The 27,736-nt window shown below is 41.3% G+C and overlaps 1 protein-coding gene across 5 annotated transcripts in view; it reads right to left on the bottom strand.

Annotated features, from left to right (window-relative positions):
* agrn (agrin) overlaps positions 1 to 27,736 on the bottom strand; it is a 519,119-nt gene that overhangs the window by 344,346 nt on the left and 147,037 nt on the right. For 2 of the 5 annotated variants that reach the window (XM_041798719.1, XM_041798716.1), the window contains exon 1: positions 266 to 2,427. The exons of the other annotated variants lie outside the window; for them this stretch is intronic. In XM_041798719.1, the coding sequence (XP_041654653.1) occupies positions 266 to 431 (166 nt within the window). In that variant the 5' untranslated portion in view covers positions 432 to 2,427. Of the gene's footprint in view, positions 1 to 265; positions 2,428 to 27,736 lie in introns of those variants that run through there. 5 annotated transcript variants of the gene reach the window in all.

Below are 27,736 nucleotides of genomic sequence, written 5' to 3' on the forward strand. Positions count from 1 at the left end.
CATTTCATCATCCAGACTTTAACTGAAATAAAACACAGCTGTAAAAATTAACACTGGAGAGACCGTAGATTTAGAGGGCTCTTAAAGTCATGAGTATCAAGAATGCAAAAGTGTTAGGTTTAGGCTTAACGTTGCCTAATCCTAACCGTCTTAATTTCCACCACTTTTTAAATGTTTGGGACTTAAAAGTGACCAAAATATTAAGGGAGAGAGTATGGGGTTAGAAAGAACAGACATAAGTTGAACTAAAGTTGCACCAACGTACAGTTGTTGAGGAACAGGAGCACCGCGAAGCCCAGTGTCGAAGTTGCCAGCAGGATCAGACAGATGTTGCAGGGGATCATGAAGTATCGCACCACCAGAGACACCTTATGCTGGTACCTCCGGTCCTGCTCCGGTGGCGTTGGCGAGGGATAGTGGCACCCGCTCATGCTCCACTCCAACGACCCTCTCCCCTCCAGAGTGGAGGAGATGATGGGCCGCGGAGGGCGGCGAGCGCTGCCCAAAGACCCGTTGGAGAAAATGATGGCGGTGGTGTGAAACCAGAGGATGAAGATGAAGTTAAACTAAAAAGTGAAAAAAAAAAGATGCGTGATGGGACGGCGTTTCAGCTGTGGTTCCAGCCGTGCACCGTGGCGGGAACCCGGTGACTTTTTCTTCCAGAAAATCGCAGCAGGACGCTTTCAGTGGTTTCCAAGCAACGCATTTTTTGAGGTAATAACATCCATTTGGTGAAAGAGGACAGCAAAGAGGACAGTGATGGACTCCTACAGCCCCCCGCCTGTCCACACGACCTCCATTCTAGTGTGGGAAACCACCAACTAATGGGCTTTGAATGTGCAACTATGTATGTGTGCTGTGAAGTGGTGAATACTTACAGTTACAACATGTGTGTGGATTTAAGTGGGTGGTCTTAATGTGACTGTTAATGTGCGCTTTTTACGTGTATCTGTGTGAGGGCATCAGGACTGGCGTGGGCGTTTTGGACAAGTCAAATATCCACACGGAAAACTTCCAAGCAGAGCAGAGTGACAGTAAATCCACAAGAGGAATGATCTCCTTCGGTGCAGTGACCCTGGCTGGTAATTAAATGGATGTGGAAGGGGTCGGGGGATGCAGGATCCTAGAGAAACCCCCCCTTCCTTCCTTGTCAAAAGCCTCTATAAAGCAGGCCAAGGTCTGCTGCTCACAAACAACACGTGTCACAAGTACTCCCGAAGAGGGGACAGGCGAGCATCTTTTTTAGCCTCCCTGTGGCTTCTGCCTTTAGGTCAGCAGGGATTAGCTTCCCTCCTGAGCAATGATTTACCCAACGTGCTACTAACTCAACACAACTGCTTCTTTGTATCCACCAGTCTGGCGGTTTTGGTTTATGGTCTGGGAGCTGCTGTCAGAGAGAAGAGAAATACGACCACAGCGGGTAAGATCCACCGTCACTGGAGCAACTTGTATCTGCCGTGGCGTGATTAGCCTGATGGCTTGGAGGCAGCTGGCTCTCCTTCGCTAAACCATATGCTCCGGGGTACTCGGAGATGGTTTGATTTTTTCCTCCCCTGCGTGGCTGCCACTCCTCCTCGGTTCAATAACCTTTATTCCCAGGCAGTGTCATCGAGTTGGTAAGCATCTGCCCCCCACCCTGCTGGTGCACTGGGGCTGAAAGCAGGTCAGAAGTGTCGGAGAAGGGGGAAAAGTTGGACACGGGAACGATCGCAATCCCCACTAGACCTGTCAGCCGTCTTGTCTGCGGATGAGCAGGAAAATTCAGAGAATCTGAAAGAATAAACTCATGGAAAGAAAGGGAGAAAAGCCTGTGGGTGATCACAAATCAAGCAAGAAGCTCGAGGCGGAGATTTGTTGGGCTTTCATCCCTCGTGTCAGAGAACCCCAACCACATAATGAGAGGAAAAGGTTCTCATCGCGTCTTGATCCTTGTAAGACTGGCTGATTTCTAGTCTTGCCCTCCAGGAAAGAACTTGGCCAGTTGTTCTTTCTTGCTCTGGTTTGTGTTTTTACGCTTCCACAAGCATCCAGTCCTTTTTCCACAACATTGCCGTAGTCCAGGAGCGCTCCAGGTTTCCTGGTCACTGGGATTTATGCACCAGCTCTTCCTCTGTGGGGATCCAACACTCACTGGCAGCCAAAACAACAAATGAGTCTCCGGGTATTCATAGCGCGCTTAATCCCCAGGCAGCAGGTAGTGGTCCCAGTGTCAGCGCTCTCAGTCAGGCAGCTGTAGCCGGGTCTAAGTGAGCCGGTGAGAGAAGTCATCAGACAGACTCAGAGATGGAAAGAGAGGAAGTAAGAGGACTGTGGACCAGCGCTGGCAGAAAGAAGAGGAGCTTCTGTCACTTGGTGTTTTAGGAGAAAACAACAGCGGCGTATCGCTGCTTTCCCAAACACTCTCCTCCTGAGCGCTCTTCTCTCAGCCCTCAGCCAGCGGAACGGATGAGCGCATAATGAGAGAGCGAGCGAGATAGTGCAAGAGAGAGAGAGAGAGAGAGAGAGAGGAGGGGGAGTGGTTGAGGGGCTGTCTTTAACAAAGACAGAGGGGAGGAGGGGTTGGAGTTGGGTGAAGGAACAGGAAAAAAAAAAGAGAACGAGCGAGAATAAAGGCTTTGGGGAATAGTACTCGAGTCCTGTCAGAGCGGGAAGGGGGGGCAGCAACAGTGCAGCAGCGAAACAAAAGAGGGCCACAGTCTTGGGAGATGTCAACCAACTCCTCCATTTGTTTATATCCTAATCAAAAGAAAGTCTCTTCCACAAGAGCTGGAGAATTTCCACAAAGATTTAATGAGGCAAACTGAGAGAAAATAGGCCTTGGAAAGAGGGGAGAAAGAAAACTTAAACACATTAAAGTCAATCATGTATTGAGTCTCTCCGAACAGCACTTGTTTTTGACCGATATGTGCAGTCAGTGCATAAATAAACATTAAAAACTCTGCATTCGTTCCACACTAACAAGCCAATATGCTATTAATTAACAATCCCATTTGGGCGTTTTCTCTCCTACTCACATTCATGGCAACTACAAGTAGGTTTCTTTCTCCCTTGTGTTAAATAAAATGGCAAAATGAAATAATCAGCACATCTGGCAGATGATCTGAGGTGGAAACATTTGCATCTTTTCCATAATGTGTGATTTGTTTCAAAGCAGTGCATTAATGCTTTCTAATGTGATAATGAGGTCACAATACAGGGGTGTGCACGCCGTTTTTAACAAGACCCTGCCCTGATACCCACTTTGAACAAACTCGATGGCACCAGGCAGCAGATGCAAGGCTGTATCAATCATCAATTATTTATGTTTTCTTTTCACTCTCTCTATCTGTGTCTCCATCTCAGTCGCTCATCCCCCCACTTTGAGCTTCACACAAGTGTGTGCACAAGCATACGCACACAGAGCGACTTAATGCATCCACAGAGGAATTGCATGAATGCACTCACAATTGCCTCTTCTGGAAACGAGCACATATACACAGAGCAAAATGGATCTGTCTTTCTTTGTGTTTGTCTTTAGCCCATGACCTTACAGGACAGACATGCACACATGAACCACAACATAGTCTGGCAGACTAAGGTTCAGACAGGAAACATGCATGATCTGTGCTAATAAATGTTATGAATGACTAAGAATAAAGAATAACATTGAATAAGTCAGATAAAGCATAGAGGAGGAGCTGGGGTGGAGGAGGGTTGCAAAAGCAGCTTGCACTTGGAGCAGCCAGAGCAGCTTAAATATGGCAGCATGAGTGCAATTAGCCAATAGCGTGCCTAGAGGGAATCAGCTGGTTGTCAGCCAAAGAGGGCTTGCATAAGATCAGCTGATCTCAATTATCTGGCAACGCTCAACTCTGTGGCCTAGCTAAACCAACACCATACACTCAATTTGTCAAGTGTTTTGATGAAATTCTCTTTATTCTGATGAATATATACAGAAAATTTCCCAAGCTTGAGAAAAACTGCAGATGTTCAGTGATATTTTAAACCAAAAGCTGCTGAGAGAACACAGTCTAAAGCAACCCAAGGCGTCTCACAACCTTTTATCGGTTCAAAGAATCCTAACATTTGGACTGCTACAAATCAAAGCAAAGCCTCTATGATCTTAAATCATGAATATAAAACATGCTTCATATTCCAGACTGGGCTGCCTGCAATGGAATTAGTGGACTGATGATAATCCTGTCATACTGAAAAAAATCAGCAGCAGTGTATTTTACAAAGCCATCCATGTAACACAACCAACACCAATTTACCTTGTTTGGTCTCTTTTGACATAAGTAGCTCGTCATCATAAGTTCAGACGAACTGAAAGTTTGTTTTCAAAATAAAAGCATGACACTAATAGTGAAAATGATGGCCAAACATAGCAGCTAGATTTCTTTTGCCCTAGTCCAGCCCTGAGTATATATACTGTATGTGCAGCAATCTATAGATGATTTTAAAATAAAATATAAACAAATTCACTTAAATTAATAAATATTCAGATAAATAATCATGACCCCAATATTGATCAAAGCAATCATAAATATCCTTTTGCCCAATATTGTACAGCCCTAGTCCCACGCAAGACAGTCATGGAGTCTCCTCCTATTTGTTATTTCATCTGAAGTCACGTTTGATCACCCAAGTTTCTGTGAGATCTCATATCAGTGGAATCTCCATTGCAAGACTGCTTCTACAAATGACCGCTGTGTGTGGTCTCATAGTCTGGCAAAATTATCTGGTGGGATTCCTCCTAAATGTTGCAACACAGGGAACCCCAAAAGCCTCTTTTTGGGACTCCCTCCTGCAAAATTTCTGAAATTCCTTTTACATTATGACATCAGTAGGGATGCATGAAATTGGATTTTTGCTGATATCGAACATGCCAAAAATATACAAATTAATCTTGGCCATTACAGATATATACAAGACTGATATTTACATGTGGTTCATGCCTAAAACTTCAGGCCTTGAAACAAACAATTTAAAGTTTGAGAATGAACAAATCCCAGTTATTAAAACACCTTTTAAAGTGAGGGAATGATGATGAATAAAGAAAAAGAATTTAGCTGAAGTAGGTCTGTTGTTCCAGCCTAAAACTCCACAAAGTTAATTGTGCATACAGCCAATATCAACAGCTGATATAGGAAGATTTTAATAGCTGATATCAATTGTAGATATGTGCAGAAATTTCACATCATCTTGATATGGATACTATGTTGATAATTTTGTGCATCCCTAACACAAACATCTTTTATTGTACAGAACACCAGGTCTTGTCTTTAGTAGAATTTACCTGTTAGCCCTATTGTGATGGTATATTTTTCTATGCTTATAAACAGATTTAAAACAAGACAAAAAATTCGATTCTACCATAGATTATTAGTGGATCATTTATGAAAATAGACATCTAGAAGGGAATTTCTTCATATTATGCATGCAGGATGTGCAAAATGTGTTTTTAACAGAAACTAAAACCAAGCTTTATCAGCCGTTTGGAGAGCGATAAATGGAGCTTTATAGGCAGTGAGCTCTTCAGGGCACAAAATGAAAAGTGACACTTTTAAAAAGAAAATAAAAGTGAAAAAACATATAAAACTGCTTCTTTAAACTGCACAAACTAATCTGCATCAGTCTGGCAGATACATGGGCTGTAAATATGGCCAAATATTCACATTTATGCATACAATACTTGATTTTTAGAGCAATTATCTGCCAATAGCGATAATATGCCAATAATATAAAGCACACTTATTGTTTCTTAATTTATATAAGGATGTTTAATCTTGTTATGCACTCATTCCATGTCTCCATCTGGTTTTCAGTGGTACAGCAACTTTCCGATGCATTAATGTCACTTACAGCATCTGCTTGAATCTGATTGGCTAGAGCGGCGTCATTTTGAATTTAAGGACTGGCACAGAACAAATAGCTAAAAAATTCAAGTAAGTATTAAACTCATCTATCAAAATGTCAGAGTGACAAATAATGTTACTGGTCGGTTAATGTTTCTGTCCTGCTTTGCTCCAATTTTCCCTAACCTTTTCAGTGCAGGACGGTGACCCCCCCAGGGCATCGGGGGCCCCAGTTTGAAAAACACTGATCTGGTTTGTGTGGGTTGAGTGAATTATAAAGATAAATACCAGTTCAAACTGCTCTTAGGTTAAGATTTGATAAATGGTCAGCTGTGAAGGCAGCCTTAACTACAAAAACATGTTGGCAATATTCTAAGCTGACTGTTCATTTGTGCAATCTAAAATTTGGATGTTTGTCAGTCTACTTCAGTTGCCATGGGGTCAATGTTTTCTTATTTTTACTGAAACTTTAAAATCCTGGTATCATGACAACCCTACAACACCCAAACAAACAAACCCAGATGCAGGTGATCCTGCTGCCCCTAAAGTCATTTATTTCTTTCAGCAGAGTTCATTCCCAAGCCTTGGCTGGCTGGGGGAGTCTTGGGGGAGACCCTTATACGAGGGGAGCCAAGGTTTCAGTCTGCCTGCTGTGGGTCAAAAGTTCACCCCACATCATCAGCAACACAACCCACCCAGAGGTGTCTCCCCCCTTTTACTCTCTGGAGACTGCAGACAGTCCACATCAGCGCTCACATTGCATAACAAAACCCGTATTGATGGAGCGACTGGAGAGAGAAAGGGAAACAGCTGCTGTCTTATTCTCACCCTCTCTTTTGTTTTCTCTTTAAACATAACTGTGTCTCTTTCACTTCATTTATTATCTCTACAAAGGAGGCTGCAGTGAGGGGTTAAAACAATTATAACACACAGTAGTGTATAATAAAGTGACATCATGGCTTGAGCACATGAATAAATGCCAAAGTGTCCCAGCAGAGGGAGGTAGGGAGTCAGTCCAGCTCTCTGCTCCGCCGCCGAGCACGACCCAAATAAGATCTTCCTTCTACATCAAAGCTGAGCTGCTTTGATCCATTTTTAATGGCACAAGTATCACACAAGGTTAACATCTCTCTCTGAAGGCTTTGAAATGGCAATTTCCATTAAGGAGCCAAAGGGGCTGCTCTCGTGTTTAATGGTCTGGCAGGAGTAAAAGTTGATACGTGAGAGTGGGAGCTCTTCTTAAAGCAGAGGGTGAGAGATTTGCCTAGTTCAATAACTGATTGACAGTGATGCTTCAATCAGAGCGTCTGCAGCTGGGTGGGTGTTTGTGTGTGCAAACCGGCGCACATCCAGGTCTTCTGGCTGGCTGGCGCTCGTCAAATTGAGCAAAGAGAAAACAGAGGTCGCCTTTACTGAATGACAATGACGGTGACTCCTCCAACAGGCTGAGGGGATTATAATGGGAAAACAAGCCTGGCAGTTTTTAATACACTTTAAAAAGAGCATCAAGGAAAGGACCTTTTTCTTCTCTGTCACATTTGCAGCATCTTTAAACAGGGTCGGGAAATATAATGCTTTTGAAATATATCACTATATTTCTAAATGAGACAATATTATTTTAATATTATTTAGTTTTTGTAGATGATTTTAATTGGAGAAAAAAAAACAGCCAAATTAACCACAGGACCATCTATTTGTTTCAACTAAATGGGGAATTATAATTACATTTGTTTTTACTTTATTGGAGGAGCAATTATATTCATTTTGTTTTCTATATGGCTGCTTTTGGCCCTTCATTAAAAGTTTAGCATTTGGCTAATGATAAAGTCTCTTTGTGACACATCATTTCTAAGGTTGGGAAATATGACCTTAAAATATAACAACACCAAACTGAATTTATGATTTAAAACAAATAACTTTCTTGATTAAACAAAAAGAAAACCCCTAAAATAAATAAATAAATAAATAAATAAATAAAAACTCAATACAATAACATTTAACAAAAGCAAACTGAATTTTCCTTTTGGGGTTTAAGTATGAGCTGTAAACTTGTAATTAAAAGTTTACAGAGTGCATTGTATTAAGGGTAGCATGAAGAATAGTTCTTTATTTTATTTTATAATATAGTATGTCAATATAATATAGTGTATTATATAGATATATAATATATTACATATCAGTATAATATAAACCAAAAAATATAAAAAATAAAAGATAATATAATAATGTGTAATGTAATATGATATAATATAACATAACATAATAACATATAATATAAAATAATATAAATTAAACTCAATTAAGCAAAGTAAAGTAAAATAAAATAAAATACAATGCAATAAAATACATATAAAATATAAATACAATAAGTTCAGTTTAAACTAAAACTACAGTGATCAAGTGAGAGTTATGCTGAAATGATAGTGATGTAGAAAATAACCCTTAAAACATGAGTGAACTCATGACACTAGTCGAGGTCTGCTGCACTGTGAAAAGCACTTCTTTACAAAAACTAACGTACACAATGATGTTACTTTTTTAGGCTGGCGTGTTCATTTGTGTTGGTCTTATGCCAGCGTTGGAAAGGCTGTTTTTGTGAGAGTGCAGCTGTGAGCAATGTTACAAGCTCTAACAACCTCCAGGGGGTTCCCCGTCTCTGGTACTGCTATTTGAGGGGTTGCAGACTGAAAAGTTTGGAACCCTGATCTAATGCACCAGTTATCCAAAGATGTGCATTATAGCAATCTAACATAGTCAGTGCAGCAGTGCAAATGCACAATAAGCCTGGTTAGACATAGAGACAGAAGACAACATCTGTCTACTATAAGAAGCCTTTCATTTCAGTGGGACCTCCTGGAAAAATTAAGGTTAAATTGGCAATGGACAATTAAAAATCTGATTGGTTCTGATCGATTCTGATTGGTTATATTTAGAAGAAGGTGTAGATCAGTCTTCAAGTAAAACAACTCAACTTCCTACATGAACAACTCAAAGGAGTGAAAATTAATTCTGCATAAGCAACATTTTAACATGGATGATTCAGCGACATGGTAAAGGTGACAATGCACCCGAGAGACGGCTCTCTCAAAAACAACTTTTTCTGATCTAGAACTGATCAAATGAACATAACTTAGTCATTAAAGCTGTTTTCATTACATAACATGCTCATTTTAATGGCCTCTTGTCTGCCTGGGTGTCTTTTTTAAAGTTCACTTATGCAAAACAATCCTGGATCATGAAAGAAGTAGAAGTTCTTTAGCCATCAAATAATCTATTTAGTAATAAACTGTGTGTAAAGATCGTTGGCTAAATGGAACAACAGAGGCTTTGTACATTAGAGTGTGTGGAAAAAAATCACAGCAGATGAATACACCAACATCCCATTAGAGTGGGATTCTGTCCATTTTTTCAAAAGCAGGAGCTATCAAAAGCGAAGCTGTTGCCTTCACTAATGGCATTGGAGATCATCCTTTCCTGCTGTCCGTTGTAAATGAGGGTTTTAATGATGCTGATGAAAAAAATAAAGTCTGTCGGAAAAAAATTTAGAATGAATTTGGTAATTGCCTGCACTAAAGGCTGCATGTCTGCTGGCCCACTCAACAATTCATGTTTGCTTCATTTCCAAGTTAATTCACTGTTATATGTGTCACGTTGGCTTTTATTTTGTTAGCTGCATATGTATGCTTGGATACTGAAACTGCTGTTATTTCAGCCAATGACTCTGCAAAGCCAGGGTGTGTTTACAGTAATTACCTGGTATGTTTACCCCATGTTACATCAGCAGAGGGACAGCTCTTTAAAAGTATCTAATTCCACGTTGAACTGTGTACTCAAGGCCACAGGCCGAGCTTTCACAGTCATTAGGTGGACATCAGAAGGCCATGCTGAATTCTTCATGTGCATCGAGCCGTGCAGACGGGCCGGTGGAGGGAAGCCTGGACTCCTCACAAGTGGGCCAACTGTCTCAGTACGGTTAAGTCAGACTTTACTCCAATAATCAACAGATTCCTTGACTTCCTGGTCATCAGGACTTCAAACTTAGCAACGCTTTATCTAGCAGAGATGAGACTGCAGCCTCTTGCAGTTGAGCGTGGCTAACAACATTATCTCTGCTGAGGAGGAAAAAACAGCAAAAGGTACAAGGACAAATGATGAAAACAAGATGTGTCTCAGACATCATGACAACCAGGCATCAATAGCACAACAGGAAAATGAAACACTCAGTATTCTTCAGTGTTTATTCACACTATGTAAGCTGTCAATACAGTGCAACTGCAGACAAAAGCAATATATAAGAGGCACAATTAAAGGCAGATATGTATCATGTTAAGTTGGAAAAAAAAGCCTGGATGACTGTCAGTCGAGCCTTAATGAGTGTCTGGCTTTCCTTAAAGGGGGACGTATAAAGAAAAACCCAACTTTTTCAGTATGTTAGCACTAGGGCTGTCAAGATTAATCAAGTTAATTGCAATTAATCAAGGTCCACAGTGAGTGCACTAATTGTTTTGATCGCAATTAATCTCATGCTTAATTGTCGCTTCCAATACACTTTGGTTAAGGCGCATCAGCATCTTTCTGTTGCCACAATGATGTGAAGTAAAAAAAAAAAAAAGGTAAGCAACTGCTCCTTAATTCCTCATTTCACTTAAAAAAAATTACAGAGAGCTCAGTGGACAAGTCAGAATTCATCTAAACCTTTTTACTGTTATCTTATTCCATTTCCAATCCATAACAAGTTCCTTTTTCTGCGGTAAAATCTTTGATGTACAAATAAATGTAGGTCTATATCTAAACAGGAAGTAAATTATGCTTCGTTTAACACATTAGAAAAATACAAAAATGACAAAAATGGTTTAAAAGGCAAAATAGTGGAATTCTAAAATGCTATAAAAAGTCTGAGATTAATAGCGATTAAAAGTTGAATCAGTTGACAGCCCTAATTTGAACATATATTTGGGAATCTTTGGAATCTACCTATTCATATTATGTAAAATAAGCAAGCCCAGTCCATTGTTGGTGGTCTACCTAAGTCTCAAAATACTATTGTGACATCACAATGACAGTCACCTGCCCCTCACCTGGTTTCTCCACTCATTGCCTTAGAGCCAAACTTTTACCAAAGCCTAACATTTTTTTCCTCACAAGCGTTAGAAGCTGCTTGAGAAATGTTGACCGGAGAGCTCAGCATAGATGCTGCTCTGTTGTTGGCTACAAACATGAAAATGTATGTCAAGCCTAAAAAGACTCACCCATAATTCCCACATACACCTGCTGCAGCGCTCTGCACAGTGCCACGATTAACTTCCAAACCCCTCCACTTGCACCAGAATCATCTGGGAGCATCTCCTTTACTGCCTGCCTTTGCTGTGATGCCGAACTAGCCAGCAATTCGCAATAGATCCACCTCTTTAAAAGAATTGAGTGCCTTCTAAGTAAGGTTGTCAGTAAAAGTCTCTAGACTAAACTACATACTTGTGCAGTGAGCAAATTTACAATGCAAAATGCAAAAATTTCAATTCAGTGGGGAAGCAGACAAAACTGAAATTGACAATATGCAAAACAGAACAGAGGAAGGCAAGTCAAGGCTGGACGAAAAATGATCCTCTGCCTGTTTAGATATCAGTCAAAAGGAGGATTCTTTCTAACCTTAGCCTCAAGATGAAGAGTTTTATCAGTGCTTGGCAACACAACCACCTCTATAACCCTCCAAGACACACACTCCACTTTTTATTCATTTACAATGAATCTGATTTAACTCTTTCAGTTGTTGCTACATGTTTATCACACAAAGTTATAAGGCTCAAACTCTTCACCTATCTTAAAAATACATAGTAAAAGACTCAAACATCATGGGCAAAATAAAAAAAATGCTGTATAAAATTATTCATGGATCTCTGTCTTCATATCTTAGCAGGTGTGATCTCTGTTTCCAGTGTTAATATCTCTCTCATGTCAACACTCTGTGACTCACTGAATGATGGTTCTATAGTGATGCGCTGATTTAAGTGTGAATGAGAGAGTTCCCACTCTGGGTGGGCTCCACACATCGTGACTCACAAGGTGACACATCGCCCAGGATCTGATGTCGACTTAGGCACACGATGACGCTGATCGCAGTCAAACACAGCCCACAGCTCAACATGAACGTTCACAAATCCAATGGTGACAGCATCCGGGGTCAGCGGGTGTTTGGACCGAATATCTGAGTCTGATGTCTTTGTGGTATAGTCATCTTTTAATAGTCAAATAAACATTTGGTCATGTAGTCTGGTGGGTCAGTTACTGCTGGTTAGACTCTTCTGTATGTGAAGTGCAATGTTTCATAAGTGTAAAATGAAATTAACCAAAAGATAAGCTCAAATTCAGCTGAACAGTAGGATATCAACATTGCTGCAGAAGTCAGTATTGTGCATGCCAGTTTAAAACAAGGATTCAGGATGGACCCAGATTCTGGCGTTGAGTGGTGCATGCCATCCCCCATTCTCTCTCTCCAATCAACCTCTCTCTCCAGCTGTTCCTTCAAAATAAAAGCAAAAGCCCCCTAAAATACAACTTGAGGAAATCAGAGGCTAACTTTTGTAAGCTAGCAATGACAAATGTTTGGTGCATATCTGTAAGCTTTAAGAGAACTTGAAGGAATATGTACAGAAAGAGCACAGAGTAGGAATAGAGAGCTCCAGATCTATTTAAGAAATGTATTATATATAGGCCTTTATATGTACTTTAAAGGGGACATATTATGCAAAAATCACCTTTTCAGGATTTTCTAACAAAAATATGTGCCACTGGCCTGTGCACAATCCCCTTAAGTACCAGAACTCCATCTCCACCTTGCAGAATATGTTTGCTGCTGTACTCAGATTTCCCCTCCCGATGTCATGTGGGGAGTTGGCCCCGCCCCCAGGTTCTGTTGGCCCCCCCTCGCTGGAAGAAAAGAAGAAAGTTCTGCCTTCTTCTCCTGAGCCTCCTCTCAGCTGCCAGCTGAAAGTAGCATCAGGAGGGCCACATCCGTCATGCCACATTCATTTCCTGAGAGGGGTGTGGTCAGGGGCGGAGTCAGACGGTTCAGTAACATTTAAAGCCACAGACACAGAAACAGCTCATTCTCAGTGGGGCTGAAACAGAGGGGTTTTTAGACATACAAAAATTAAATCCTGTTTTTTTTTTCAGCAACAAACGCAGGCATGATTTGGGGACCTCTAAGACCAATATAAACTTGTCTTCAAAGGGTAAAATATGTGACCTTTAAAGGTTGATATTTACAGCTTTGTATATGAGTATGACATTTTCTAATAATATATTCAATAACAGTAATTATTGGCTTGGAGCTCAAACCACCTTTCCCTTAAACAACACTAGCAGTGCTATAAAAACCTGTGTTAACTTGTAGTCACTGGTTTGTGCTTGCTCCTAACAGTGGATTATAAGGCAGATATTCAGTCCTGGGCTCCCCTTGCTCCCCCCAGCCATTCACAAAGCAGCTCTAGCCAACATGATCCACCTGTCCATACTCAACACTCTTGGCCACATTCACCTCTTCCTGCCACCCCATCCCACGCTGCCATGACCTGTTTTTTCAGCCCACGCACAGCTAGCTCCTAGCCCGGGGACTCATCCAGGCCCTGTCCACTGCTGGACATTCAACCTGCTTTCATGTGGTGATTATGGTGTTCCTTGCCTCTAGGCTCATCTGGGGCCAGAAGATATGGATCCTAGCCTTAGGGCTAATATTCCCAGGCCTTCTGCCTACTAACCCTCCACCTCCCTCTTTCTGCCGGTCATCTAAACGAGGAGGAAATTCAGCAGGAGCAACATGCTATTCACCAGCTTTGATTTTCTCGCCAGCCCCTCCTGTACAACACCCACAACAATAATGACGACAGGATGTAATATCCTCCTCGGTCCACTGCTTCGCCCTGTTTATTCTGGTCTTCAGCACCAACGTTTTTCAGTAATAGCCATGCAGGAAATTGTTAGACAGTGAAATGATGACAGAAGGAGATTGACATGGCAAAAAAAGCAGTGATAGAGAGAGAGAAAAGGTCAAAGAGGAGAGAGATGGAGCAACCTGGAAGCTTGGCGGCTGAATGCAGAGTTAGTGGAGAGTGACACTTCTCCATGTGGCGGGCATATGGAGCCAATTGTGGCAGGAGTGCAGGAAGGCTAGGAGCGTGGACTCGGAGGAGGAGTGGCTGGCTCTGACACGCTTTATACAGGAAGGGCAAGGCTGATGGAGCTGAAGGATGATACAGATGTCATTCTGCGGCCAAGTCAGCCATCTGTCATGGAGAACTGGCCAAGTTACAACGGCCCCGACACACTGAGAGAGAGCAGCAGGAGACTTGTGATGACCAGTCATTAGAAGCTGGGGGATGTCTTTTTAGCATGGCCAACAGTAGCTAACCTTGTATGGGAACAGACAGAGGACGGATGGATGCACAGTTATGGCAAAGTTTTATATAATATTAGTGGTTTAAGGCAGGGGTTCTCAAACTTTTCAGCCCGCAACCCCAAAATAAAGGTGCCAGAAATCGGGGACCCCCTCTGTACCTGAAGGTGGCTGAACACAGCCATGCACATTCAAGAATAGTCATGTGCATACAAGGCCGCCCACAAGGGGGGATAAATGGGTGAGTGCTCTGCGACCCAGCCAAACTGGGGGACCATGGAGGTCAGCAAAATCATGCTCTACTGTAAAGTTAAGCTGTGATATCTATACTTTATATTTAACCTGAAAAATAACCACTCTTATCAAAGAAACAAATATATTTTTAATCATTTGTGTAGCAAATAGCCTTCTTAAAAAATGGAAATCCCTTAAAAAAAAAAATTAAAATGTTTAAAAATTGCAAAAATTGGTTAATAATGGCAAAAATGGTGGAAAAGGAGGTGAAATTGGATTTTAAAACTAGAAGAAATGGGTTAGAAGTGGCAAAAATGAGACTAAAATTGCAAAAGAAACGAAAAAAGGCAAAAATGGCCATATGTGGCGGTAAAAAGAATTAAGAAAGTGGCCGAAAATGCTTCAAATGGGCAAAAATGGGTGGAGATTTGGTGAAATGGGATGAAAAACTGATATAAACTGGCAAAGAAGTGTTCACTGAGAAAGAACAAAGGCATATATTGGCAGAAATTGGTTAAACTGTCAAAAATGGGCATATTTCATAGTGAAATGTGGTTAAAATGGGAAAAAATTGGGCATAAAAAAGTGGTGAAATGGGGTTAAAAGTACCAACAATGGGTAAACAGTGGCAATATCTGGCTTAAGTGGCCCGTACTGGTTTAAAAGTGGCAAAAACAGGCAGATAAAACTGGTGGAAAGGGTTAAAAATGGGCACAAATACGTGTTAACGGGAAAAACGTGTTAAAATTGGTGGGAAAAATTGATGAAAAGGGGTTCAAATTTGGCAAAATTTGTGTAAAATGGCAACAGTGTATTTAAAAAATATTTGTCGTATTTTAGGGAATCTGGAGACCCCCTCTCAGTGTCTCGCCACCACAAAGGGGGTCCCAACCCCAAGGTTGAGAACCACTGGTTTAAGGGACAGGTATAAAAGCACTAAAACATCCAGGATTCTTAGGCTTCAGAGAACTGTCTGCACCACAAGTCAAGACTGTTAAGGCTGTCAGCTGCTACAACACAGTTGATTATGTCTACATGTATGTTAGAATCAGGCTGCAACCTCAGGTAGATAGTGGTCAATGCAAAAGAAAAGGCCTTTCACACATGTACAAAGTTCATAAGAGTTTTTCCAATAATTTTCAGGGCTACTGCATGTGTTAAAGCAAGCCTGCAAAAATATTCACCCAAACTTTATCTGGGTTGCATTTTCCAGGTTGCAAAGCAGTCTTCCTACATACTAGTGCTGCTGCACGACTGGTTTGATCTTTGTGCAAATACAGCAGCATGCTTCTTTTGTTGTCAGTATGTTCTTTTCCTCTCCTTTGTTGATACTGTGAATTACGTTCAGTTACATGTAGCTTTGATATAAGGCATGAACTTACAGCAAATCATCTGACTCTCTTGCTTCATCTACCATTCATTGAAAATCTCCCACTGTGAAGGATATGTTTGAAAGAGCAGCTCAGGAAGATTGCAATGGTTGTTCTGATTTTCTTTAGAAATCTTCAGGAGTGGAGGAGTAAAAAGAGCTTACAAAGTCCATTGAAGGTGAGATAATGTATGGGTTGCACAGTAAAATGGCTTTCATTTATGATAATCTATGCAAAAAGAAAACATGACACTTAAAAAGTAATGTGTGGGATATTAAAATCTTTATATACATTATGCAATCAATGGATTGACCAAAAATCCATAGTGTACATATTTGAACTTAAGCCATGATGTACCTTCTACCATCTAACCTTACTTATAAGAAGACTTGGATTGTCAACATATAATGGGAGACACTCCAGTAGAAGAAAAAACAGCTTTTGTGGTTGTTTAGGTTGCACAAACCCTTCATGTGTCACTGTTATATTGCAGGACAGTGTTTTCTTCAATTCCAAATTCAGGCAATTATTATATAGATCAAACAGACCACTACAGGGTTTTTGCAGTCTATAGACAATTGCAAACACATCCCAAAGTACATGGGTGTTTTTCACCTGATGCAGTCATCATTTTCACACCCAGCTCTCAAGCTGCTTAAAAAGTAAATGAAATTGCACATCTAATAGCACCCACAGGTGTATTTGTCCCAAAATGAGGAGTGACCACCTGCAAAGCTTTCTATTTTGAGGATGCAAAAAAACGACTGCCACTCAGATCATATAATTCCAGGTTTAAAGCCTGTGGCACAATGTGTCTGTGATAGACGTGCTATAAATGGCTGTTGCACACAAAACGAGGCTGTGCACCATCTCTGCAGTTTAATATCAGTGCATTTGATAAAATGTTGCTGTTTTAAATGACACAGAGGCCTGAGAGATGGCTAGATTTTGTTTTCATTGGTTTGCAAGCTTTGAGCCATCACTCATATGTATGTACAAAGAGTACCGAGCAGAACCTTTTGGCATGGTCGGGCCGAAGTAAGGCATGTAATGTTGGGTAAGCACGTCTGAGGGCCCTATAAGGTGGGATTGACACAACTCGGGTTGTGTTCTGGATGTCCTTGCATATTACCAATTCTGCACCTATAGGGTGGAGTTAGGGATGGATGTGGTGAGAAAGCATGGTCTAGGGTACAGTTCAGGTGGGTAGTAGGGTTACTATGAGTCCCTGGTCCTGCTGTGGATGTTCTAAGGGACAGAAAACCACCAGTAGTCCCTCAGCATATCACCAGGGGTGAAAGGCCTGGACTAAATAAATGCCATCAAGCTTGACCTTGGCTGTAAAGTGCCATTTGCCAACATGTATCAAACTTACTTCTGGTTGCCCCCTACAAGCCCCGTGTTGAGGCACATCAGGCCATGAAAACTTATGCACACAACTGTAGGTGCTGTCCTATCCTGATGCTATTTTTTGGAGGCCTTTTAATTAATAACAAAGTCACTCTTTTGTTTCTCATGTAAAATCATGATGCCATCTTTTTTGTCATTTCTGATGTTTTGGGAAAGCTTCAGTGAGATATGACTTAAACCCTCTATTAGCATATTTCACAGTGTCCTGTGGCAGATCTGAGCATTGAGAAGCAAATTAAAAGGTGAGAGCAGTGTAAATACCACCGTACCAGCCTGGTTCTTAAAGGAAAAGAGAGATGAGGCTGTGATTGCACTCCTCCTTGCACTCTGTCCCTGGGTTTGTGCCAGGATTCTGCAACCACCTTGCTTAAGACAGCGCGCTCAAAACAGCACCCTTGGTCTTCCTTTTGAAGCGTTTATTTTGCAGTTTATGCCACTGAACATTACAATGAAAATAGCTTCATTTCCCAGCAGTCCTGAGGTTTGTAAGTTTTAAGAACTAAAAACATCTTGGGAGAGATAAAGTGTGTATACAAGAGTAATGAAAACATGTCGGGGAGAGACTAGAGAGAAAACAAACAACAAACTTAATGAGGTTTTCTGTGATAAGAGAGCATCACAGTCCATTTCTATTAAACACAAACAGACAGAGCCGATTTTTACTGTAGCTAATAATGTGCTTGTGGGACGGTTCAGACTGTCACTGACCCTCTATTTTGCCTCTGTTTTTTAATTAAATGGAGTCTTGTTCAGGATAGGCACAAGCCATGTTCCTCAAGTTCAATTGCATTTTTATCCTAAAACATTCAACACTTCATGTACAAATGCCTCTAAAATCAAAGCTTATGCTTAATCTGAGAGTGTTCCTAGAAAAATATTGTTTAGATGATAAAAAAAGCATCATAAAATCAGCCCTGAGGAGGTATAACATTAAACAGCTGCAAGGTAGGACTATGTGAAAGCCCTGATTATGTTCATCTACTTAGATAGAATGCAGACTATAAAGCCATCCATACATTTAGATGTTATTTTAAAAGCTAAGGCCGTGGGGATATAATGTAGGAAACATCTAAGGAATAAAGAGAAAGCGCTCTGTAACATTTCCTTCTAATAAAAGGTTTGTGTTATTTAAAGAGAAGCACATCTAAAGCTGTCTATTTTAGATTCCTCCTGCCTCCATGCTGCTTTCTACTGTACACTAAATCCCCGGTGTCATACATCAAAATCCTGCTTTTTCCGAACATATAATTATTGTTGCCTTTACCTTTGTGCAGCTGTAGCGTGACGGATCAACATATATTGCTTATTGCTGTGACATATACACACCGTACACAAGCAGATTTACTTGACAGGCTTTGTGACATCAAAGCTGACAGTGACAAGCCATTATACACTGAAGCTCTTTCATTTGCGTTTACAGTAATGAACTAGCTCTCCTCCCTTCTTCTTCCGCTCTCTTTTTTGTTCCTTTTTCTCCTGGCCCGTCACCAGCTGGTGGCTGCACATCGAGTTGCGTCTTCAGATAGAGGGCAGAGAGGGAATATTAATTGGCGAGCAATACCCCCTTTTTTGAGACGGAGCCCATAAACGCGGCGTCTATAAATTATTTATGTGCCTAATCAGACGGCATACGCTCAAGTTATTCTCTCAAACATGACAGCCTCTGTGCGATTCCTTTTCTCCACTCCTCGTAAATAATTCCAGTTCCTTTTGGTGCGAGTGCAGTCAGATAAAACTGTGTGCTGAAAGTAAAGGCCTAATCAAAACGTGGTGCCACACTGACGAAATAACTGTTTTCTAGCTGCAATCTCAGTCAGGAAAATGAATGATCTGCTTAGAAGCAGGTATTTAAATGCAGCTCGTGTTTCGATGGTTTCGTCTGATAAACATAAAATGGGTAAAGTTCAAGTGTAAACACACGCAAGGTAAATTGACTGCTAGCAGCCAGGTGTGAATGCAATGATCCAATAGGAATGCATGCAGCAGTTACATAACAGGGGACAAACATTGCTTATAACTGGATTCAAGCAGGAGCTGCTGACAAATCAAGCCTCTAAGAGACAGTCTGCAAAATATATAACAGCATGTAGAACAACTATGGGGCCTCTATGCTTCTAGTAACACTAAGACCTATGAAAGGACTGAGGCTACTGCATGAGAAATGCAATATGGTGAACAATTTGCATCACTGTGTTATTTTTTGCTCATCGTTGTTATGGTTTTATATCGTGTTATGACTCAATTAAAAGGGATAATATATTTAAATCCATATTCAGGTGCTAAGGAACCTGCTTCTCCTCCTAAAACAAACCTGTGATGGCATACTCAGCTCATGTCTGTGCATACCATCACAGAGAAAATGGTTATTAACGTATGTTCACCTTTTTGTATTCACGCCTGCAGTTTAAGTTTCATTTCTCTCCTGCTGAGGTGTGTTAAGCTGCCACTGACATCACATTTCCTGCTGTGGCTGTTCATATTAAAAGTCCTCCAATCAAATAACAGCTACAGACTTTAATTGTGAAGGACATGTCAGAAATAGCATTTTTATCATTGCTGTAACATAGCTTTCCCAGAGATACCAGTGAGTGTATGGAGCTATGGTGTTTGCAGCTGCTTCTTAACCTTGTTTGACACTACTGCTCGCTTCTTTAAATCATCATGGCCTTAAAACCTTTAAACTTGTGATGTACGTAGGTATTTTCTTACCCTCTTAAATGCACATTTTAAATGAATTAAACCAACTCATCTACAATGGATAAAATGCTCAGAAAGCATGCAAATTCATCACAGGCTCATGTGTCAGTGGCTATTTGATGTAAGGCTGGTGTGCACAGTAGAGTATGGCTAAAGCTTGCTTCTAGCTCCACCAGCCCTTGTTCCTTCTTGCAGATTAATATCATGTTTAATGTGGTTTCTCATCACTTTGGTTGAGTGGATATAGCCACTAAACAGCCTACACAACTTTATTTCCATTTTCTACCTCAAAACACCGCCATACTGCGCTGTTCCTATGACATGCTAACTGATGAGCCTCTCATGTTTATGCCCCATGGAGTGCCAGGGAAAGCTCTTGCAGGAATGCAGGACCCATTAACTGAAGCTACAGCAGCTACTAGTCGTAGGAGGCTTTATTACAGTTTTAAAAGGAAAATCTTGCATCAGCTAATTTGACATACAAATTTATCTGTTAAGCCAGCCAATCACGTACATCTCTACTTTAAACAGGTGTTAAGCTGCTTTAATATAAATTGCTGCATGGTTGGGGCAAAAGTAAAACTGAGTCAATCCATTGAAGCACAACCCCAGTGGTAAAACCCCATTACCTTCTAATCGTCTCCATATATTTATACAGTTAAAAGCCTTCATTTACATGTGTACATACCAAAAATATAATGAAGTCCCATCCCTAGTCGCTAAAGCTTGAATATATAAATAAATACAAAACAGTTGTATTTTCTATAATCATTTATAAATGCAGAAAACATTTACATTTATGTGCCTCCTTTGTTGTCCATTGTGCTATTTCGCAAGTGGACACAGTGCATAGTTGGAAATTCATCATTTTTCAGGTTTCAAATGTGGTCTTGAAAAATCATTGTTTCCAGGGCTGTGTAGGCCTTGGTCTTTGGTCTAGCACTCAACTCAAAAGAGAAGTGGGACACCCCTTCACCTGACGTGAACGTGCAAAACCAAGGGGAAGGGCTAAGATAAGGGCAAAGGGGTAGAAGTGGGATTGACCCTCAGCGTCAGAGCAAACATGCTAATGATCGGACCCAAACTGAGCTGTTGTCTCAAATATCCCTCTGTTGCATTACTTATACTTACCCACCACTGTGACTGGTAGGTTGAGCTTTCAGTGGCACTGGCATGGGCTTCACATGTGCATAACAACACAGTACAAATTCCTTGACGTATCTGTGTAGCGTCCATCTAATCTAATCTAATCTAAACCAGTGATTCTGGTGTTGCAACAATCAATTTCAGTGCAGAAATTATATCCGTAACAGTAGAGATAAATTTTGCCATCCAACACAGTGTTTTTTCAACTGCATGTAAATTATACTGTACTATCTGTTACAGCTGCCACGGTAGACTACATAGAGATATTGATGAAAGAAACTGCAAACTGTACCCATAAAAGATGACATGATTACAGATCAGTCGTCGTCTTATTCAAACATCAAAGCATAACCTGATCCTGACAAGAGCTGGATGCAACCACCAACCACCAGCACCACCATTATCAGCCTTCTGCTTGAGCTGGAAAGGCAAACTGGCCTCTCCTGCTCCTGATTGGTCTGTACTGCTCCGTGGTCAGCGCTGGGGTTAGCGGGGTCAGCGGTACCAGAGGTAGTTTGCAGTTTGAAGCAAACCAAAGCCTAGAGAGAGAATCATTATCGTCTGTAGACAGAGGAGAGTACCCGTAAAGAACCATCATCAGACGCCCCAGGCTGCTGACAGACAACAATATACCCTCCAACAACCCTGAGACCAGCTGTCTGTCAACCACAAGGCTCTAGCTGCTGCTTTTCAGTCACACACTGCTCTGAGACTCACAAACACACATTCATACAAGATAAGCACAATGACATGGCATTCTTACACAAGACTGAAGAAAATACATAGACAGAAACATTTCTTCCACGTCTTCAAATGCCAGGAGGTGCCGCAGGGTTAAAATAAATGGTTGACTGAAAATTTCCTTTCAAAAAAAGGACAAGAGAGTGGAAAAGGTATGGTTCAATGGATGTTTTATGAATTCCTCCTTCAAAAAAAAGTTTATGACAAGAAAAAGCTTCGGAAGTTGCTAGTTCAAAGGACTTACTGATGTTTCCTGACCTCTCTTTTATACTCTTTAGAGCTCCAGAGTCATTTAACTCACTCACTAAGACTGTGATCAGCTGAAAAACCCAGTTTCAAATCCAGCTTTGACAAACATCACGCCTTCTCAAGTGTCCTTGAGCCCAATTCTTAATCGCATCAAGCTCTTGAGTGCTGTTCTGTAGCCTGACCTCTGACATCCATCTTTAAGGCGACAGCAGAAAAGAGATTCTCTCCTCAGGGATCAATAAAGTCTCATTCTGGCTGATGTTGGGTCACTGCAGAAAAACCTCAATCTTCCCTGGTGATTGGCCTCAATTTAAGCTTTTTTTACTAGCACGGACAAAGGTGGTGTGACAGAGCATACTCAAAGAGCAAAGAAGGATTTTCAAAACTCCAATGATACAAGTCACTTTGTGCATTCATGTTTAGATGTGCAGAGTAAAACCGAAAACTGAGGGTGTTCATTACAAACACAGCTGTTAAAGCAGCAGCATATAAGAATACAGTTTGATGCACTTTGGTGTCTACCCTTGAAGATTTTTAGTGCAACTGTCTCATTTGTAGATCATCATATCATCTTAGTGCTACTCCTCCCCCGCCAAGACAATAGCCAAACCATATTGGAAATATTTCTGGATTTTATCAGATATGACTGCTAGAATGTACAGCCTGTTGACTGTAAGTAAATGTATTCAACTGTTGGATTACTTCCTGCACCGGCTAAAGCCTGGGCAGTGCCAATGATAAAACAATGTAATGCTACATTGCAGTTAGAGTTGCTATGACTGTGAAAATCAAGGTAGAACCAATGCTTGAAATTAAATTTGAGCCCATTGCTAATAGCAATGCTGATCTGCCATGGTTAAGACTTCTAAACAACATTTCCCTTCTGTCTGATCCAAAAAATGTTGTTCAGAAGGTTAAACCTTCTCAGTAAAGTGTGCTTGATGTCAGCATTAAAGTGATATCTACCGATCCAATGATATCTGTCCATGCCGATTATTTGCCAGGGCCAATATCATCGATACAGATGTTGATTCAATACATTGGTTCATCCCTCGTTGTTATCCTGTGAATGATTTTTGCAGGGGTTTAAACTCAGCCATTGGGTTTTTGCTTTTTATCCGCCGTTCTCCAAGACAAGCTACCTGGCTTCATTTTAGATTAAGACTGGTGTGTGGACTAGTGCTAGTGTGCACTTCTAAGAAAACTACAGCATTAGGAGTTATTATACCGTTACATTAATTTTGAACCTGCTATTTCAAGGTGTAAAAAGTTCCATATAACAGCAAGACAGATATGTTCACCTCTAGTGTCACCACTGGGTAAAATTTACCCAAGACTGTTCTTTAATTGTGTTTAACTTAAAATTGATAACATTTTAAAGGTCTGTCAGTCTCTGACTTTTCCTAAAAGTTTGTTTTGTAGCACCAGGTGTCATAAAAATAGTTTGCAAAATTTTGTATTTGTTTTTTAGATAAACAATAGAAAACAATATCTATCATATATTGTACAGTATACTCAGTGCTTTAAGTGAAGAAGAAGCTGAAGTAGGGAAAGCTTTAGGACAGTGCAATCAGACTTAAGACAGTTTAGGATGTGACAATCATCATCCTGAATAAGGATAGCCTTTGTGCTCCTTTTATCAGGGTACACTGCCACCTGTAGGAGATCCCAGTACACTACAAAGCAAAGGAGATGCAAAACTAGTGGCTACAACAAAACACCAAACATGAGCTGTATCAGTCCATAAACGGGCAGCCCTGGCCCTTTAACAATGATTCTGTTTGGGATTTTCATGGACAAGATATCAAGGCACAGCTTGGGGAAGGAGGGCTTTTCGTTCCGTCTCTGCTTTTTGCAGTCGATGTGGTTCTGCTGGCTTCCTCAGCTGGGGATCTCCAATAGGCATTAAGGAGGTTTGCAACTGAGTGGAAGCGGTTGGTATGAGGGTCAGCACCTCAAAGTCAGAGGCCATGGTTCTCTGCCAGAGAACACTGGATTGCTCCTTCTGCCTCAGGTCAAGGAGTTCAAGTATCTCCAGGTCTCTCACAGTTCAGTGAGGGTAAAAGGGGGCAAGAGTTTGACAGGCTGATTGGTGTGGCATCAACAGTACTGTGGATGTAGACAGAAGGCGAAGCTTTTAATTTACTGGTCAATCTACCTCCCAATCCTCACCTACGGTCATGAACTCTAAGTAATGACTGAAAGAATGAGATTGCAGATACAAGAGGATGAAATGAGTGTTCTCCAAAGGGACTCAGCCACAGAGATAGTGTGAGCTCAGACATCCAGGGGATTCTCGATGTGGAGCCACTGCTCCTTCGCATTGAAAGGAGCCAACTGAGGTGGTTCAGCATCTGATCAGGATGCCTCCTGGGTGCCTCCCTTTGGAGGTCTTTCAGGCGCATCCAGTTGGGAGGAGACCTCGGGGAAGACCCAGAAAGCACTGGAGGGACTAAATATTGTCTGGACTGGGAGCAACCTGGATCCCCCAGATGGATGAATTGCTGGATGTGCCAGTCCATCTTTAATATGTGGCAAAACATGACCTCTAGTATCCCTGCACACCTCTTGGCTCTGCTTTGCTCAGACTTCTTGCTGCATTTCAGGAATGAAAAAGTGTTTATGAGGACTGATTTTTTTCTCTTATTTTTTTGCCTAAAGCAACCTGGAGTGGTTTGAAGTTACCATGTGCCCTTGAATATTAATGAAAAAGCTCAAATATACAGTAAAGTATATAAAGTAGTGGGTAAAAGGATAGATGGATGTATAGAAGGATCCTGCTGTAGAAAGCCGACGCCGCATGATGAAATAAGTGATACAAATCCAAATATATAGAACATGGGTTATGAAACCAGAATCAATGCCATGTGAATCAATAAATGGAGGTTACAGTACACCTCTCTGGACCCCTGATGAGACCTGTATGTGAGCGTGTATGGATTTCTACTTGTCCTTCTCTCATGTCCATCTGTCTTCATCTTCATTAGCTTCTGCACAGCAACCGAGACTCAATCAGGGTGTGAGCAAAGCGTGTCGACGTGTCAACTCGTCTGTCATCTAGAAGTGGCGGGGGTGGAGTCGAGGGGAGGGTGGTGGACGTGGGTTTTTCTGCGAGGGAACGCATGACAATGATGAGCTTGGCATGTCGCCGAGGCAAGAAGCGGCCTCATCCATTATTCATCTGGGTAACAAACTGATAAACGAGGTAAATGAAGAGGAACAACAGCAGCGAAAATCATGCCGACGGACCGAAAGAGACACTTAGAAGCCGGCGGCACCAGCAGCCTCCTGAGGTGCATTTTAATTTGCAAGGGGGGCAACAATAAGGTCTGGACACAGGGTCAGAGGAAAGAGGCTTCATGCTTGAAGGGAGTGATGTGAAGCAACAGTGCTGCTGTAAAAACAGGAGTGTTCCTCTAAAAGACTGAGCTCGGTGAGAACACAAGTGTTATAGTAAGCAATCACATCTCTACAGAATCAGAAAATGCAGACCAGCTTTGTTTTTACATCATCCATCACCTCAGCACCCATCAGGCTTCACATTTGACCCCTCGGTCTTTTCAACCATCACTCCACAAACGACATGCATCTGCAGCTCAAGTTAAAGTCCCAAACAGCTGCAAAGTCGACCAAGGAAAGAGAGAGAGAGAACCCAGTTCTCATGTCATGCCAAATTCATGCAACACCATCCTGTACTTGACAGCGGGGGGGGTGAATTATTGCCCTGTTGCTACGGTAACACCTAGCATGTGGAAAAAAAAAACCTACCATGGCATGGTTTGAAAAATAGTCATTTGTGAGATTTTATTTCAAAACCATTCTAGTTATGATGGGGGAGGGAGCGAGAGTGAGAGGGAGATGAAAGAGAGAAAAAAGACTGGCAGTGAAAGAGGAGGAGAAAGCTAAGAGACTGAGATACAGTGAGGAGAAAAGAGCGCCACGAAGACAAGGCGAGGATTCACTTGTCGCAATTTGGACTAGTGCTTTAGACAATTTGGGTCACTTCTGTCACTGTATTTCTATAAGGCGGGCAGAAACACCTCATCTGCCATTCATTTCATTTTCCATTCCAACACCTGCAAGCCATTTGCATTCTGTCAGTTTTACCTCTCCCTTTCATTTCTCGCCATGCCACTACATTTCCTGAATGATAACATACTGGCAATTTCTACACTGGCAAAATGCAGACCCAGGATGCAACAGCACCTGCATCTAAAGCAGAGAGGGAAATGGTCAGCCTTTTTTAAGGATGTTTTGTTCGTTGTGGATACTAATAACAACCATCCATGAAGGCGACCAACTTCGTTATATCCACTTGTTTAGCAGTGGCCAGTCTACTTAGCTCTGCAATTTTGATTTTTATTGGTTTGCAAATAACTTTGGCATCTCTACTTTGGTTTAATCTTGACTTTACTTCTCTGTCTTCCTCCACTCAGGTTTCCATCACCCTCCCCCAAGCCTCTTGATCAAATCCAGATCTCCGACCCCATATGAGCACTTGCAGGGCCTCTGGGGACCTGGACCCAGATCGCATGTCTCACCTCACCACAGTAACAAATGAAACAGCCGCTCAACGGCTCATCTGATTGGAGATCTATGCCATTACTTCTCCTAGCAGAGCTGTGCACAGCTTCACAGCTTTCTTATTCTGCATTACTGGTGTGTTATTGCAGAACCAGATTCAGGCAAGTTCCATCAAGTGAAATTTCATATTTTTTCATCCAGCTAGAATGAATTATTGGCCCAATTTTGCCACTAGGAGTGAATGTGAAAATGAAACTTTCTGTAGTCTAAAGGAGTGAGGCTCTGCTTGTCTGGGCTGATTCCTCTTGAGATTAAAACGCAGGGAGAAAAACAGCATAAAAAACTAAAAGGCCAGAGAACTTTTAGTGCTATCTATTGAAAAATTCACAAAACATCCATATTGATGAGATATCTTAGGCAGAACTTGCAATTATTCCTTACTGGTATTCCCAGAATGTCAGAGATGAAACTGTTTTGAAACTTGGAGGGATTAAGAACCTGTTTGCAGCACTCCATGTTTACCGATCAGGCGTCTCTGTGAAGCTCTACACCAAAGAGAACCAAAAGGATAAGAGCAAAAACAAGGATCTAACACCGGCCAGTCCTGCTTTCTTCAGATCGGAGCACAAGCCCACTGCTGTTTGAGACGGGATCTCACTCCAGAGTTAATCCTCGAGCTTCTTTTTTCTTTCTCTTATCGCTGCTTTGTGAAGACTGCAGGTTTTTTTTTCTCTAAAGTGACAACAGTAATGTTCTTTTCCTTGGATTGTCTGCTTCTATGACACTCTTTTCTATCCGCTCAGCCTTGGTGGCTACTGCTGTTAATGCACACAAACACTTGGACCTATTTTCACCACGCAAGGCAAGAGAGCATCAATCAAAGCCCTTTGTGTCAGACCTTCTCTGAAGATTTACGTCACACTAGGGCTGTCCAATCATTCAGGTATAAAAGCATTAATAGCTGAAATCTGATCACATGATTAAATTCAACTATTTCATATCATTTCAAAACAAATGATGACACTACAACGTAAAGGCAGGAGACGGCTGTAGTGAGCTTATTCTGTCAAATACACTGTTGTAAATAAAGAACTATGCAGGAGTGCATGTACAAAATGACTTCATAAAAAATTTATATT

This window comes from Cheilinus undulatus, linkage group 11 (genome assembly GCF_018320785.1).
Source record: "Cheilinus undulatus linkage group 11, ASM1832078v1, whole genome shotgun sequence".
Classification (NCBI taxonomy): Eukaryota; Metazoa; Chordata; class Actinopteri; order Labriformes; family Labridae; genus Cheilinus; species Cheilinus undulatus.